The 14,394-nt window shown below is 42.2% G+C and overlaps 1 protein-coding gene across 2 annotated transcripts in view; it reads left to right on the top strand.

The window, feature by feature from the left end:
- Positions 1 to 14,394, top strand: part of L3MBTL4 (L3MBTL histone methyl-lysine binding protein 4) — a 300,018-nt gene that overhangs the window by 77,492 nt on the left and 208,132 nt on the right. For both annotated transcript variants that reach the window (XM_027088566.1, XM_027088565.1), the window contains exon 9: positions 13,655 to 13,740. In XM_027088566.1, coding sequence (XP_026944367.1) covers positions 13,655 to 13,740 — 86 coding nt within the window. The remainder of the gene's footprint in view (positions 1 to 13,654; positions 13,741 to 14,394) is intronic.

Below are 14,394 nucleotides of genomic sequence, written 5' to 3' on the forward strand. Positions count from 1 at the left end.
CACATCATCTTTAGATATTCTCTCCCCTACGACAAGGCTGGAGCTAGAACTGCTTGAAATACACATATATGTTATGTATTGTATTTTATATATATTATCTGTCATATAGATTTTATATCTGTATATGTATATTCAGAGTTTATAGGAAAAGATAAGAAATTAACATTGTTTGGATGATTTGTTTCTGTTAGTAATTTGGCTCCACAATTTGTTAGCTGTAGTTATTTTACTTAAAGTGAATTTGTGTTTTACACATCACTTATGCCTATAGATTTTTACGTTAAATTTTATTTTATGGTTGTAATTACATATCAGAAAAAATGTATTTGCTATATTCGTCATAGCTTGTGTGTGTGTGCGTGTGTGTGTGTGTAATTGTACTTCTGAGAGCGATTAAGCCTCTTGAAAGTGGAACAGCATGTGCTGATCTGTACAGTTACCCCTGGTGTGCACTCACATTCTCATAGATTCCCGATAAAAGAACTTCTTCAGAGAAAGAGGAAAAAAGATTAGTTTTTGAAACATGTGACCTATAAATTGTAAAGGTGTTATTTTGCTGATGTAAGTTTAATCCAAGGTGTTACATATTCTACTCAGTATCTTTCTACAAGGACTAAAAAATTCCTTCAGAAGATGCAATCTGCTGGGATTTTAGTCAAAGTCACAAAATGACAAAAAAGTGTTAGGTAGGTGCATAGAAAACCCTGATAATACAGATGTTACGTTTGAGGAGGAAAAGTCCCTGTCCAGACGGCTTGCCGGGCTTCATAGTGAGGTTCTGATCTTCATCTGGTGATGGACAGGCCATGTCCAGTTAACAGTCACCTCCTAACAAATAGGGGCAAATCTGATCCTTTTGTTGAAGTAAGATCTCCTAGTAGCATAGTTTTAGGTAGTACATCGTACAGCCAACTCTGTACAATTAAAAATTAGATTGGTCTGTTGAAGAACATTAATAGATTGTTAGCTAAAAGTTACCTTTTTTTCTTTTCTAGTTCTTTTGAATGGTATTGCTATTTTAAAAGTAACTCTGATTGCCTTGTATGTATACGAAGTTTCCAGTACACTTTATTGCTCAGAGTGACTTGTTTACCAGTTAAAACAGTGGTTTTTTTCAACAGTCTTGTATGTGTGAAAGTCTGTTCTGTAGTCAGCGACAGGAGCCTCCACCCCAGCGAGCTTCCCGCTCAATCTGGGCAGGTGGACGGGGAGCCCTGCGGACCCTGTTGACTGACAGCGGGACCACGTCCCCCTGAGGGGTGGTGTCCTGCACTGAGATCCTCTCCAAATCTGCTGTCAACTGAACTCAGATTCAGTTCAGCAAACATCATCTCCACAGTGACTTCTGTGTTTACAGAAGGTGGAGAGCCAAGTAAGAATAAAACACAGTTCTTGCCCTGAAGGAAGGGATCTATTTATATTTTTGTAAAAACTTTATTGAGATCTAATTCACATACTATACAGTTCATCCATTTAAAGTGTAAGATTCAGTGTTTTTTTTTTTTAACATATTTACAGAGTTGTGTAACCATCACCACGATCAATTTTAGAAAGTTTCCGTCACCCCAGAAAGAAACCCTGAGCCACTTAGCTGTTATCCCCACCCTCCATTCCCTGCAGCATTTGGACACCATTAATCTACTCTTTGTCTTGCCTCTTCTGAATATTTCATGTAAATAGAATCATATGATATGTGGCCTTTTGTGTCTGGCTTCTTTCACTCAGCATAATGATTTTAGAGTTCATCCACGGTGCAGCATGTATGAGTACATTGTTTCTTTTTAGTTTCAAATAATATTCATTGTGTAGGTAAACCACAATTTGTTTATTCATTCGTCAGTTGATGGGCATTTGGGTTGTTTTCACTTTTTGACTTTTTCAGATACTGCTGCTGTGAATATTTGTGTATGAGTTTTTGCTTGAACATGTTTTCAGTTCTCTTGCGTATATATACTTAGGAGTGAAATTGCTGGGTCATATAGTAAGTCTACGTTTGCCTTATTGAGTAGTTAGTGAGTAATTACTTACTGACTCTTCACCACAGGAGCTGCTCTGTTTTAATACCCATCAGTAGTGTGTGAGGGTTACAGTTCCTCCACGTTCCTCCACACTTGCTGTCTGTGTTTTGTTTATATCATCATAGTGACTGTGAAGTAGAATCTCATCTTGGGTCTCATTTTTCTTGAATGCCCAACATGATGTTGTTAGCGAACCCAGGTCTGGCTGCTCGCCGCTCAAAAGCCAATTCTCAAGAGACAGGTGTTGGTAGGAAAGGAAAGCTTGCTTTATTTTGGAGGCCAGCAACCGGGGGAGAGGGTGGACTCCTGTCCGAGAACCAACTCCTGATGGCTGTTCAGGGGCAGGGGCTTTTAAAAGGGGGTTTTGGGGCTGTATAGGCAGAGGGAGGGAGCAGGGCAGCACAGTCAGCTCTGACAGGCATCTTGAAATCAGTCATGTGGTGGTCTGATCAGCATCATCTTGGTTGTTTTTAGTACAGTTAATCTTTAGTTCCAAGCTTTGTTCCCATTTCTTTGAGGCCAGTTCTCGGAATTGTGTGAAGCGGAGCAGATTATGTCACAGGTTCAGTTTGGTCATCATGTCGTCATCCTCCTCCACCGGGTGGGACTTCAGTATCTGCAAAACAGCTCACAGGAGATGGCTCAGAATATTATCTATAGCCCTTAAGGAGGAACTGAAGGTCCTTGACTGTGCTTAATGACTAAGCTATTATTATTTGGTCTCCTTTTTTTTTTTGCGGTATGCGGGCCTCTCACCGCTGTGGCCTCTCCCGTTGCGGAGCACGGGCTCCGGACGCACAGGCTCAGCAGCCATGGCTCACGGGCCCAGCCGCTCCGCGGCATGTGGGATCCTTCCGGACCGGGGCACAAACCCGTGTCCCCTGCATCGGCAGGCGGACTCTCAACCACTGCGCCACCAGGGAAGCCCTATTTGGTCTCCTTTAACTGTTTTCCTCTGCTTCTGCATTTTCTCACTTCTCTGATTAAACTTATTCTTTGCCTAGAGCTTTGCCACAGACAAAAGGCAGGCTGAGGACATGGGGGGGCAAGGACCTGCCCAAGGTCCTGCTCCATTTCAGTGTCACACATTTATCTGTTTTCGTGGCAACTTTGTAAGCTTTTGTCAGTGATTTCAGTTTCATAGTTGAAGAACTGAGGTATAGAGAGGTCAGGTCACGGGCCCTGGACCTCTCACGTGGCGGGCTGGGGGTTTGGGAGCACGCCCTGTTAGCTGGTCTCTAGAACTCCCTTGCCCTTTCTCTTTCACCACCCTGCGTGAGGTCTGATGCACATGGGCTTCTGATGGTAATGGAAGGAAAGCTTTCAGGAACACAGGAGAGGGAGAGGTCAATCCTAACCTCATACATGGGTGTCTTCACACTGGAAGCAGTGTTTGCATTAGTCTTTGAAGGATGTGAGAAATGGGGTGGAAGAGAATATTCTGTAGAAGGAACAGTATGCACGAAAGTAAGATGGCAGGAAGTTCCTGGCAAATTTAGGAATTATCAGTGTTATGAGCAGCCTGCTGGGCTGCAGGGTAGGGGTTGGGGGAGGGGGAAGAGGAGGTGAGAAGTGACATAGAACATTAGGCTCACACTGATTAGTGATTTGTAAATGTTTTTACTTTATTTAAAATATGAAATAATTTTTAAGATTCAGAAGAGTCACAATAACAACAACAAAAAAATCCTCCTCCTTTGCCAAAACATTTGAGATTAAGTTGCCAAGATGCACGCTTTGCCCGTCACCCAATAATGTCCTTTATGAAAAAAACAAATACGCAAACAGAAAAACAGATTTAATCCAGGCTCACAGGTTGTGCTTACTTTTCATGTCTCTTTAGTGTCCCTCAGTCTGCAGTGGTTCTTCAGTCTTGGCCTTGACTCTTAAGAACTTGACACTTTGGTGGAGTACAGGCCGGTTGTTTTGTAACATGCTTCTCACCTTGGGCTTGTCTGATGTAGTGGATGTGGGTTCTGCACCTGGGGAGGAGTGTCCCAGAAGCATTGCTCAGTTCTCACGGCATCCGCTCAGGTGGTGCACGATTTCACGGCCCCTTTGCTGTCGACATTGACCTCGGTCACTTGATTACAGTGGTGTGTGGCAAGCTTCTCCACTGGAAAATTACTCCTTTTCCTTTTGTGGTTAAGATGTATTTGTTGGAGAGTGACTTGAGATTATGGAAGTACTCTGTTCCTCATCAAACTGTCACCTGCTGGTTTTTAGCATCTGTTGATGTTCATGAGACGAATTGGTTACTAATGTGATATTCGCCAAATGGTGCTTTTCTAATTTCATTATTCCTTCTATATTTATTAGTTTGACTTGTGCTCCCCATGATTTATTTATTCAGTTTTTATAACCTGTTACTATCATTATGTAGGACCTTAGTCGGGGGAGGATGGGATGGAAAGGCTGGTGAGCAGCCTTTCTTGACCTCGAGGAGCTGACAGTCTACTGGGGCCTGTTTGGTGAGTTTATAAATATTATTATAGATGATAGCAGTGAAATTAGTCAGAGGTAACACCTGGCCAGAAAGGGAAAGACGTGCTTCACTGAGAAGATTATATGAAGGTGTACTGCCCCATAACAAATTACCATGAAGTCTGTGGCTTAAAGCAGCACAGGTTTCCTATCTTACGGTTCTGGAAGGCAGGAGTCCAAAATGTATTTCACTTCAGTTTTGGGATATTTATGAGGAATTAGTAAGATGGGTAGATCAAGGCCATTTTATGAAAGATCTTTAAAAGCTGGAGTGAGGAGTTTATAGTCAAATCTCTGATGTAACTATGGTTGAGCATTTATTTGGCAATAGTAGGCCAGATTAGAAAGGAGGCTGGGACGACCACTAGGGAGATTCACTGTACGTGAAAATAAGGAACGTGGGCCTTAACCAGTGCTGTGGGGCTGGGGCTGGGGAGGGGTAAGGCTCTTTAGAATTGCTGCTTACTTGATTGGGCAGGTGACTGACTAAGCAGACCTACAGGAGCTCTTTATTCAGAGTTTCTTGTGGTCTGCAGGGCTCTGGGAATTGATGGGCCACGGAAATAAATTGGGTTCCTGACCTAGCAAGGCTCTCTTTTTCTTGTAAATATTGTGTTCTACAGTAAATGCATTTTAATGCAATAGCAAAAAGCCTTCCAAAGCAGAAAAAGAATTAACTTGCATAGTTTGCTAACTGCGGGACAGCTTTCTGTGGCCATTTGATACAAGGTGCCATACTGTTTTATGTTATTGTTTCTGCGCCTCAGGTGGGCGGCACGTGGGATCTTCCCGGACCAGGGCTCAAACCCGTGTCTCCTGCATTGGCAGGCGGATTCTTAACCACTGTGCCACCAGGGAAGTCCCTGGAAATAATTTTTAAGCATTAGGTAAATACTTCTAGATTACTGTCCACATAGTTTTATAGTTTTTTTCTTCCAACAACAATATTAGAAAATTCAGACATTAAAAAGAAAGAAAAAAAAAAGGAACAAGACCAGATCTCTCAAAATATGGGCACAAATTTTCTGTGAAGATCTTAAAATTTGTTTTTTTGCTGTTGAGTTGTATGAGTTCTCTATATATTTTTAGATATTAACCCCTTATCAGATAAATGATTTGCAAACATTTTCTCTCATTCAGTAGGTTGTCTTCTCATTTTGTTGATAGTTTTCTTTGCTGTGCATAAGCATTTTAGTTTGATATAGTCCCACTCATTTATTTTTGCTTTCGTTGCCTTTGCTTTTTGTATCAAATCCAGAAAATCATCACCAGGACCAATGTCAAGGAGCTTACTGCCTGTGTTTTCTTCTAGGAGTTTTAAGGTTTCAGGTCTTAGCATTCGTGTCTTTAATCAGCTTTCCAGGGTTCTATAATGTAAATTAACTTGCTCCCTACTGGCATTTCTCTGTAACAGATTTATGTTTTTCATTCTTAGTTACTGAATGTTAAATCAGTTTTCATTCACTTATTTCCTTTTCACACTTACAGAAATTTTTGTTGACAGTTCTCATCTGCTTTTGGCTTTTTACCTGTTGTCATTGTGACTTTATGTCCTTGTATTAGTTTTATTAAATTTTTTTGTATAACCTACATTTTATTTATACTTTCTTTTTATGTTCATTTCTCCTTCCACCCGAGTTACTCTCCCCAAGTAGGTATTGGGTTGGCCAAAACCTCTGTTCGGTTTTTCTGTAAGACGTTACAAAAACCCTAGCGAATTTTTTGGCCAACCCCATAGCAATTGGTGGTAATCCCTCCGTGTTAATTACCATGAGCTAACTAGCATATCAAACCACTTCATAAATTTTAGTGCCTTAACACATTAAGAAAATTGATTTCTTGCTCCTGTCATAGTACAGGAGCTCCTGGCATAGTACAGTAATGGTTGATAGGGGTTAGTTCTGTTCCATTTAATTACTCTGGGATTGGGGCTCCCCCAGGTCCTTGGGAATCTTTCTGTCTGACCTGAGATTGGAAAGAGGACTGATGGTTACACATGAGAGGGGTTTGGCACCAAACTCAGAAGTAGCTTGTTACAATCATTTCTACCCACATGCATTGGCCAGAACTGTTACATAACTGCATTCAAATGCATGGGAGTAAAGGAAATGTAGTTCAGCTATTTTCCCAAGAGGGAAATGAACAATTAGCCATTCTATGCTATGCATATTTTGCTAATTCCCATATCATTGCATATACACACACATATGCACACTCAGACACTCGTATGTTCATGAACCCATGTCTTTTTTTAGATTATTGCTTGTGCTATAAAAATGGGCTTATATTATGTACATCTTTTTCCATCTTTTTTTATGTTGCTCAACTATGTCTCATGGCAAGTCTCTTCCAACTCATTTGTTATATAGTTCTAATTCTTTATAAAGCCTACATAATATTCCGCGATGTGTTGTATCAAAATTAATTCAGTATTTTCTCTGTTGATAAATGTTCATTTAAGAATGCCTTTATTGATGCTTTGGTGGCATTAGAAGTGAGCAGAGCTAAGTGTTCTACATTTTAAGTTGGAAGTCTAGCACTCAAACTTGTTGTGAACAAATGCTAAATGCAAGTTTATTTTCAGAAATAAAGCCATAATGATTGATAATTTGGGAGATGTTGGAATGTACTTTGTAGGAATAACAGCAGTTTGTTTCTTTAGATTCCCCAGAATCAGTTGGCTGGACATACTTATTAGCAAATATTCTAGATGTTTGAGGAGCACAGAGAAATATTTAGCAAGCTATGTTCTGATACCAAATAACTACTTAAGTTTACTTCATAATTTATAAAGCTAAAATTACATTAGCAAAATTTAACAGTATAAATAAATCTTTTATTTAATTGCAACATTAACTGTTAACTTGTTCTAGGCAAACAAAGAATTACTATATTTTAAATGGCATTGTACTCTTTCCTGTAGACAGATTCTACTGGCATAAGGAAGGTGAGAGTTCAGAGAAAAACTAATTAAGTGCCTGCCAAGAGTGAGGTACCGCTAGAAACTAGTAACAAAGAATGGTAAAGACATAACGTACGGGGGTCATTATGTTAGTCATAGAATATTACTCAGTGAAATATTATGTAGTTAGTGACATTGAGAGAAAAATAGGAGCGAAATAAACAATGTGTTTTTCTATCATGTTAGCTGTTGAGAGACAGACAGGGGGAGTGAGACAGTGACAGAGGTGATTAACCCCATCTCGAATGCCTGGGCTGCATTAGGTGCTGTGGGAGCCATGGGCTTTTTGAAGACAAGTCTGCTGGGAGCTTGGCCAGGGTGGTACAGATTGGTTGCTTCCCGTGATCTCTCTTTCCTCAGTCTATGCTGAAAACAGTTCCTCTCAGCCATAATTTGAGCAATATGAGCTCTTTGACACATGCTTGAGGTACTGCTCGTCCACACTATAGACCCAAGAGTTCTCTGTGTGCTTTAGCATGTGATTGACGACCAAGTAGCAGATCTGATGTCCTGTTATAAATATTAGGGAGTCTAATTTGTATTCTTTGGCCAGAAAGGATATTTTAACTTTAATTGTAATGAGCTGAATGAGAGTCCAGGACTTCTGGCATCTAAGGTACGGTCAATGTGAGGTGAGTTTCGATGTGTCTTTTGAAAACCGAATTGGGGGAACCTGAAGTAGGCGTAACCGTGATTGTCCTCACGTCTGGTGGTCAGTGGTGTACAGTGTCTGACCCAGGATGCTTGGTGGTCATGCAGTGTTAGGATGGTTTTCATAACTGGCCCCTCTGTGTGCAGAACCAGAGGGCAGGTCCCAGTCAGTGGTGGCTTTTCTCAGTCTCTACCATTGGGAGGCCCGGAGTCTGGACAAGTCCCTGTTCTGCCTTGTGAGCGCTGCCTGAATCAGTCTCTCAGAATGATGGCGAAACCCACTCAGGCTTCCCTGGTTCCGGTGGTCCGGCCCTCATTGCCTGCTGATGCTGGTGCTTTCTCCTGCCCAGTGCCCGGCAGCCTGCAAAGCATCAATGGGCCTCAGAGCAGCTCTCTGCAGGTCTTGATCTCTGTAAATTGCAGGTCAGGAGACCTGGGCTCGAGCTTTGGCTTCATTATTAGTTGTCTTGCCTTTGACATGTCACTTAAAATACCAGGTCTCACTTTCCTCATCAATAAAATGAAGAGTTAGATGAAGAGGACTCTTAAGTCCTTCCAGCATGTATTTATGGTCAATGTTCTGTCCATTCTTCTTGAATCTTCTTGGTAAGACTCTTAGCAGATCCCTGTTCATTGCTGGTTGTTAAACAGCACTATTGTCCATTACTTAAAAATTGCTTGTCCTGGGACACCAATGGTTTTTGGTTCTGGAATTGGCCCCTGGTGTAACTATTGTTGTCTTGCTTCCATGGGACAGGTTACCCAGACCAGAAGGTCAGGAACGTAAGGACTTGTGCTATTTATTCATGATCCCGGTTCTTTAGAAGGAAGGATCCGGTGGCAGAATTATGTTTTGATTTAGGCTGTTGTTGTAAGAAGAGCCTGTAACCAGTCTCACCCTTCAGCTGGCCTTTCTTACGTGGAAGGTTGAGGAGTGCTCTTTGCCCGTACAGATGCCGCAAATGAGATGCCTCGCCTGGGCTCTGTCCAGGCTGCAGTGCTGCTTGGGAGCTGAGCCAGGGGTCATTCAGGAGCATCATCCTGTCCTCACGGTGCCTCAGAATCCCAGCAGCGCCAGCGGGAAAGCAGCGTCGTACCAGCTCCAGTCACCGCAGTATTCAATGCAGACTTCTCAGGAAATACATTTCATTCATTTAACAGATATTGACCAAATAGTTATTGCATGATAATGACAGCACTGTTCTAGGCTCAGAGAAAATAGCAGTGACGTGAATAAATTTCTGTCAGAAGGCAGTAATATTCTAACGGGCAAGAGAAACGTGCAAAATATGAATAGTTAGGGGGTCAATGCTGTGGAGAAGAGTAGGGCGCGTGATGCGGTGGGGAGGGGCACGGCCTGTCTCAGGAGGTCGTGACACTGGAATAGCAGCTTAGAGGAGGGGGGTATCTAGGGAGTGGGGAGGCGGTGGGGGGCGTCTCCTTTGTGGGGAGAGCTCGAGGGGGAGGAGGCCGTGGCATCCGGTGGCAGCAGAGGGGAGGCCGGCTGTGCAGGGCCTGGGGTCAGGTGAGGACCTGCTTCTTTCCTGGGTAATACAGGCAGCCCTTGGAATGACACGATTTAGGAGTTTTCACTTATGCTTCCCTTGGTTTGGCCTTGAGTTTCCCTGAGTGTGTATCCTCTTTAAGGGCTTTTCTTGACTTTAGATCTCTTGAACTCAAAGCTCGGGAATTGACCTCTGTCCCCCTAGCTTCCTGACACCAGGAAGGAGGCGGGCATCGCCCTTTCCAGGAGGAGCCCCACGGTTTCTCTGGACGTGGTCCTCAGCCTTCGGAAAGGGCCCCTGAGCCCTAATCTCCTCCGCACGCCATCCCCCTAGGCCGTCATCTGCCCGAGGACCCTTTTCCCCCTCTCTCCCTCTTCTCCCCACGGGGAGGTCCTAAGCACCCGGCTACACCCTGTGTGTGGTCCCTGGTCCCCTCCCTCAGGTCTGCCACACCTGTGCCCGGTTTTCTCCCAGTGTTGCCCTTCCCTGACATTTCAGACTCTAAATAGTGCGGGATGCGGTGGGCTGTGAATAAACGCACTGACACCTGTAGCCCTGTCTCTCGTCCTCCACCCGCATCCCCTCCCCGTGATCCTGCACCTTGACCTCCAGGGGGAGCTCGCCCCACCGTCCTGAGGCCTGGAGGATGGACGCCCTAGAATACTGGGGGAGCAGTGATGAAGGATGTGGGCAACTGAATGAGACATCACTCTTCAAATCCCATTTCCTCTGCATCCTAACTGTACAACACTGAGTGAACTGCTCAAGCTCCCTGAGCCTCACCTGTAAAATGAGGAGAAAAAGATGTATGTGAGGAATAAATGAATTAGTGTGGGTGGAGCGGGCATTACGGTGTTACCAGTAAGTGGAAGCCAGTTAGACAAGGTTTTCTTTTCTTTTTAATAAATTTATTTACTTATTTATGGCTGTGTTGGGTCTTCGTTGCTGCATGCGGGCTTTCTCTAGTTGCAGCGAGCGGGGGCTGCTCTTCATTGCGGTGCGCCGGCTGGCTCAGGGCTGGGCCAGGAGGAGGACAGTGGGAATGTGTGGTGTTTGCAAGACTCCCAGGGCTGGAAGACACTCTTTTCTTCCTTGGGTTCACTGAACAGGGAAGATAGACCTAATGCATGTGTTTCCTCTTTTTTGCACATGCATAGCTCATTTCTAGAGAGTCGCACAGAGGCAGTGAGTACTTAAGAATCACTTAAAATAGCCATAGTCTCTTATTTTCACGTATTGATCACATAAATCAGGGTGGGATTGTCCCTCTTGTAACAGCAGCTGGGTTTCTCGGGGCAGGACTAGTTGCTTCCTGTCTTGTGCACCATGCATTCCTCCCTCAACCCACCACACGCTGGTTTCCTTTGTCACCGTTGCCCTGAATCTGCCGGTCAGGTCCCTGGGCCAGGAACCTGGAGCAGGCAGAGAGGAGCCAATGCTGAAGGGGCAGATTCAGAACCCACGCAGGAATGTGGAGGCCCAAGATACAAGGAATGAGTTTGGGCGGTTTTTAAACATATGAGCTATAAAGGTAAATGCAACTGCAGAAATAATTATTGAAACATAAGTTATGTAACATAACTCACATAGAGAAGGACAATAATCAAAAGAAATCCTAAAAGAGTTATTTTAAAAAAAAGTCCAGCTTAAATGTGTTTACAGAAGTTAGATAAAGCAAACCCGTAAATGTAAATGTTTTTTAAAATCCACTTAGGAGGTGTTTAACAGATACACCTGAAACAAAATAATATAAAAGTGATAAAGATGGGCAAAATTTTATCAGACAAACAAACAGAAAATAACCAAATGGCATACAATTTAATTTTTAGTAAAAAGGAGAATTTGAGGCAAAATGCAATAAATGTGTCCAAAAGGTAAAATTTCTCTATATTAAATAAAAAGTGCAGTTACTATTGAATATTACATATGCATTTATATGTTAAACATTATAAGGTCAACATGTGATGCAAAATACCCCAAGATCCAGCAGTTTTACTCCTGGATGCATTCCAACAGAAATGTATACTTCTGGTTCCTGCAAAAAACACGCTAGAATATTTGTAACAGCACTTTCTGTGATCGCCCCCAAATTAAAACTCCTCAAATGACCATCACCAGTAGAAAGGATGAATAAATTGTGAGGTACCCCTGAATGGAGTACTATACAGCAGTGAAAATGAACAACCCTCACACAGCAGTCTACAGAACCTTGAAGCCACACTACTGAGCAAAGGCCCAGGACCACAGATGAGCACAGGCTGTGTGATTCCATTCATACAAGGAGAAAAGGGAATGAGCAGAGCTCATCTCAGAGGGCAGAAGCCAGAACAGGTGGCTCCCTTTGAGGAAAGTGGGGCCGTGACCAGACGGGGGCGGGATGGGGACGGGGTGTCCCATGTTCTGGTTACGTGGGAGAGTTTATGACAATTTCTCAATCTGTCCACTTGATTTGTATATTTTTAAAAAAAATATTTTATTTTGGCAAAACATTTAAATGTGAACAAAAAAATTATCAGAAGTACTGGAAAACTGTACAGAAAATTTATTTTAGAGATTCCTGCATATTGCTTCAGGCTTTTTGCTTAAATAAGAAATAAATAGATTTTTGAGTAATACAGCTATTTAGATTGAATTAATGCATATTGATATTACACCTTAAAACATATCTGTGTGTATGTATTGATATATACTTTAAATACTTTTTAACTGTTGATCCTGTGTTATACCAAGAAGAAATCTTAAAGTCTCCCAAATAGGAATTGTACGGACCATGTGATATTCTGAAACTACCATGTGGTAAACTGGAAATTATTATTAATATTTTAAACAACTTCAAAAATTAACCACTTGGGGGCTTCCCTGGTGGCGCAGTGCTTGAGAGTCCGCCTGCCGATGCAGGGGACACGGGTTCGTGCCCTGGTCTGGGAGGATCCCACATGCCGCAGAGCGGCTGGGCCCGTGAGCCATGGCCTCTGAGCCTGCGCGTCCGGAGCCTGTGCTCCGCAACGGGAGAGGCCACAGCAGTGAGAGGCCCGCGTACCGCAAAAAAAAAAAAAAAAAAAAATTAACCACTTGGGCTGTCTCTTAAATGTTTGGCCAATGATTAAATCAAGGTGACAATTACACATTATAATTGTTTTTTAGAAAATAAAAGTGAGAAAGATAAATATTTCCTAAAAGTTTGTCCAGATGTCTAAAGCTGTATTGAGGGTCAGCAGTGGTAAATTCATAGCCTTAAATGCTTATATTATTTTTAAAGAAATAAAAATAATTATGTTTATAATTCAGTTTAGCAAGATAACTATAAAACAAACCTAAGGGAAGTATGAGGAAAGAGGTGATAAGACTAAAAGCAGCAAATGAAATAGTTAGGAAAGACAAAAGAAAACAATAGATCTGATGGGTGAGTCTAAGTACTCATTGCTTGAAAGGAAAAAGAAAACAACACAGTAATATAGACAGACCTCTGGCAAATGTAATTAGGAATAAAATAACACAAGCATAAAGAGAAACGAGAAACCCAATTAGACAGAAATTTTTAAACATAGCGCGCTTTATATCATGTTATACCAATATATATTTTAAAATTGCAATGATAAATAACAAACCTGGGAAATTGTAATTACAAACATTTAATTATGAGAATAAAACTCTAATCGAAGCAGAATTATTGGAGGAATTGGAAAGATCATCAGTTCATGGTGTGAGGTCAGACAGTGATTATGAGTTTTCTCAAGCATCTCAAGAGGCCTCCTGGGGGTGGCCTGGCTCTGCCCAGTGCTCAGACCCCCATTCGACCTCGGTTCACCTGCTTACCCTCATGGAGTGAATGCACGGACCAGTGAATGCGTGCACACGAGCATAGTGGGGGCGAAACAGCCCTCTCAGAGGTTATCACAGACTTACGTTCTTAATAGGGGCTATTGAATAGTGAGCATTCAATTAACTGTTGGCATTATTATTAGCAGATGTCTCATAGTATATGGCAATCAGAATATCAGTGAGTAATCCTTTGATATTTATTTATTTTTCAGGTTATCCTGAGCCAGAAAAATTTTCCTGGACAGAATATCTGGAAGCTACTCGAACTAATGCAGTACCTGCCAAAGTTTTTAAAATGGTAAGTTTGGATGTGTAGCACTCCCAGCTTTTCTCAACAGTGTCCGTGTGGAATGGTGCCTTCATTTGGCAATTCAAAATCATTCTAGTTTTCTCCTTTTAAATTCAAGTGTTGTTTCCGTGACCAATTTGCTTTGCTTTTCAGTTAAAAATGCAAAGGAGGTGACTCATTTACTGTTGTTCCTATGCACCAGTGTAGGTGACGATTTCCCTCCTTGAAGTCCGGTTGGAAGCCCCCTCAGCCTCTGATGACTGAGCCCTTCCTTTCTGGGTCTGTTGGTCCTCTGAGTGGGAACCCTGAGCTTTCAGTCTCAGGGACTGTTTTGGCAGTCGATGATGCCGGGATAAAATAGATGGAGTGTATGTAGCCCCTGTGTGTTACCCTTTCACCTATTTTGAGGGAACATTGCTTTTAGCAATTTGTCAGAATACCAACTTGTAAAGTTCAAATTTGTACGTACCCATTTATTCCAGGATTAAACCAAGTATAAAGAAAGTGTACTGATAGCATAGTTAGAGATACTTATGTGCTAAACCAGTGGTTTTCAAGCTCTGTTCCCTTGCAGCTATGTGTCCCTGACTCATCTTTAATCAGAATGTTATATAGTGAGCTTCTCCATGTGATTTCTTTTACTGAAAGTTTTCTAAAGATCAA

This window comes from Aethalodelphis obliquidens, unplaced genomic scaffold, assembly GCF_003676395.1.
Source record: "Aethalodelphis obliquidens isolate GAN/ISIS:26980383/991018 unplaced genomic scaffold, ASM367639v1 scaffold63, whole genome shotgun sequence".
Taxonomy (NCBI): Eukaryota; Metazoa; Chordata; class Mammalia; order Artiodactyla; family Delphinidae; genus Aethalodelphis; species Aethalodelphis obliquidens.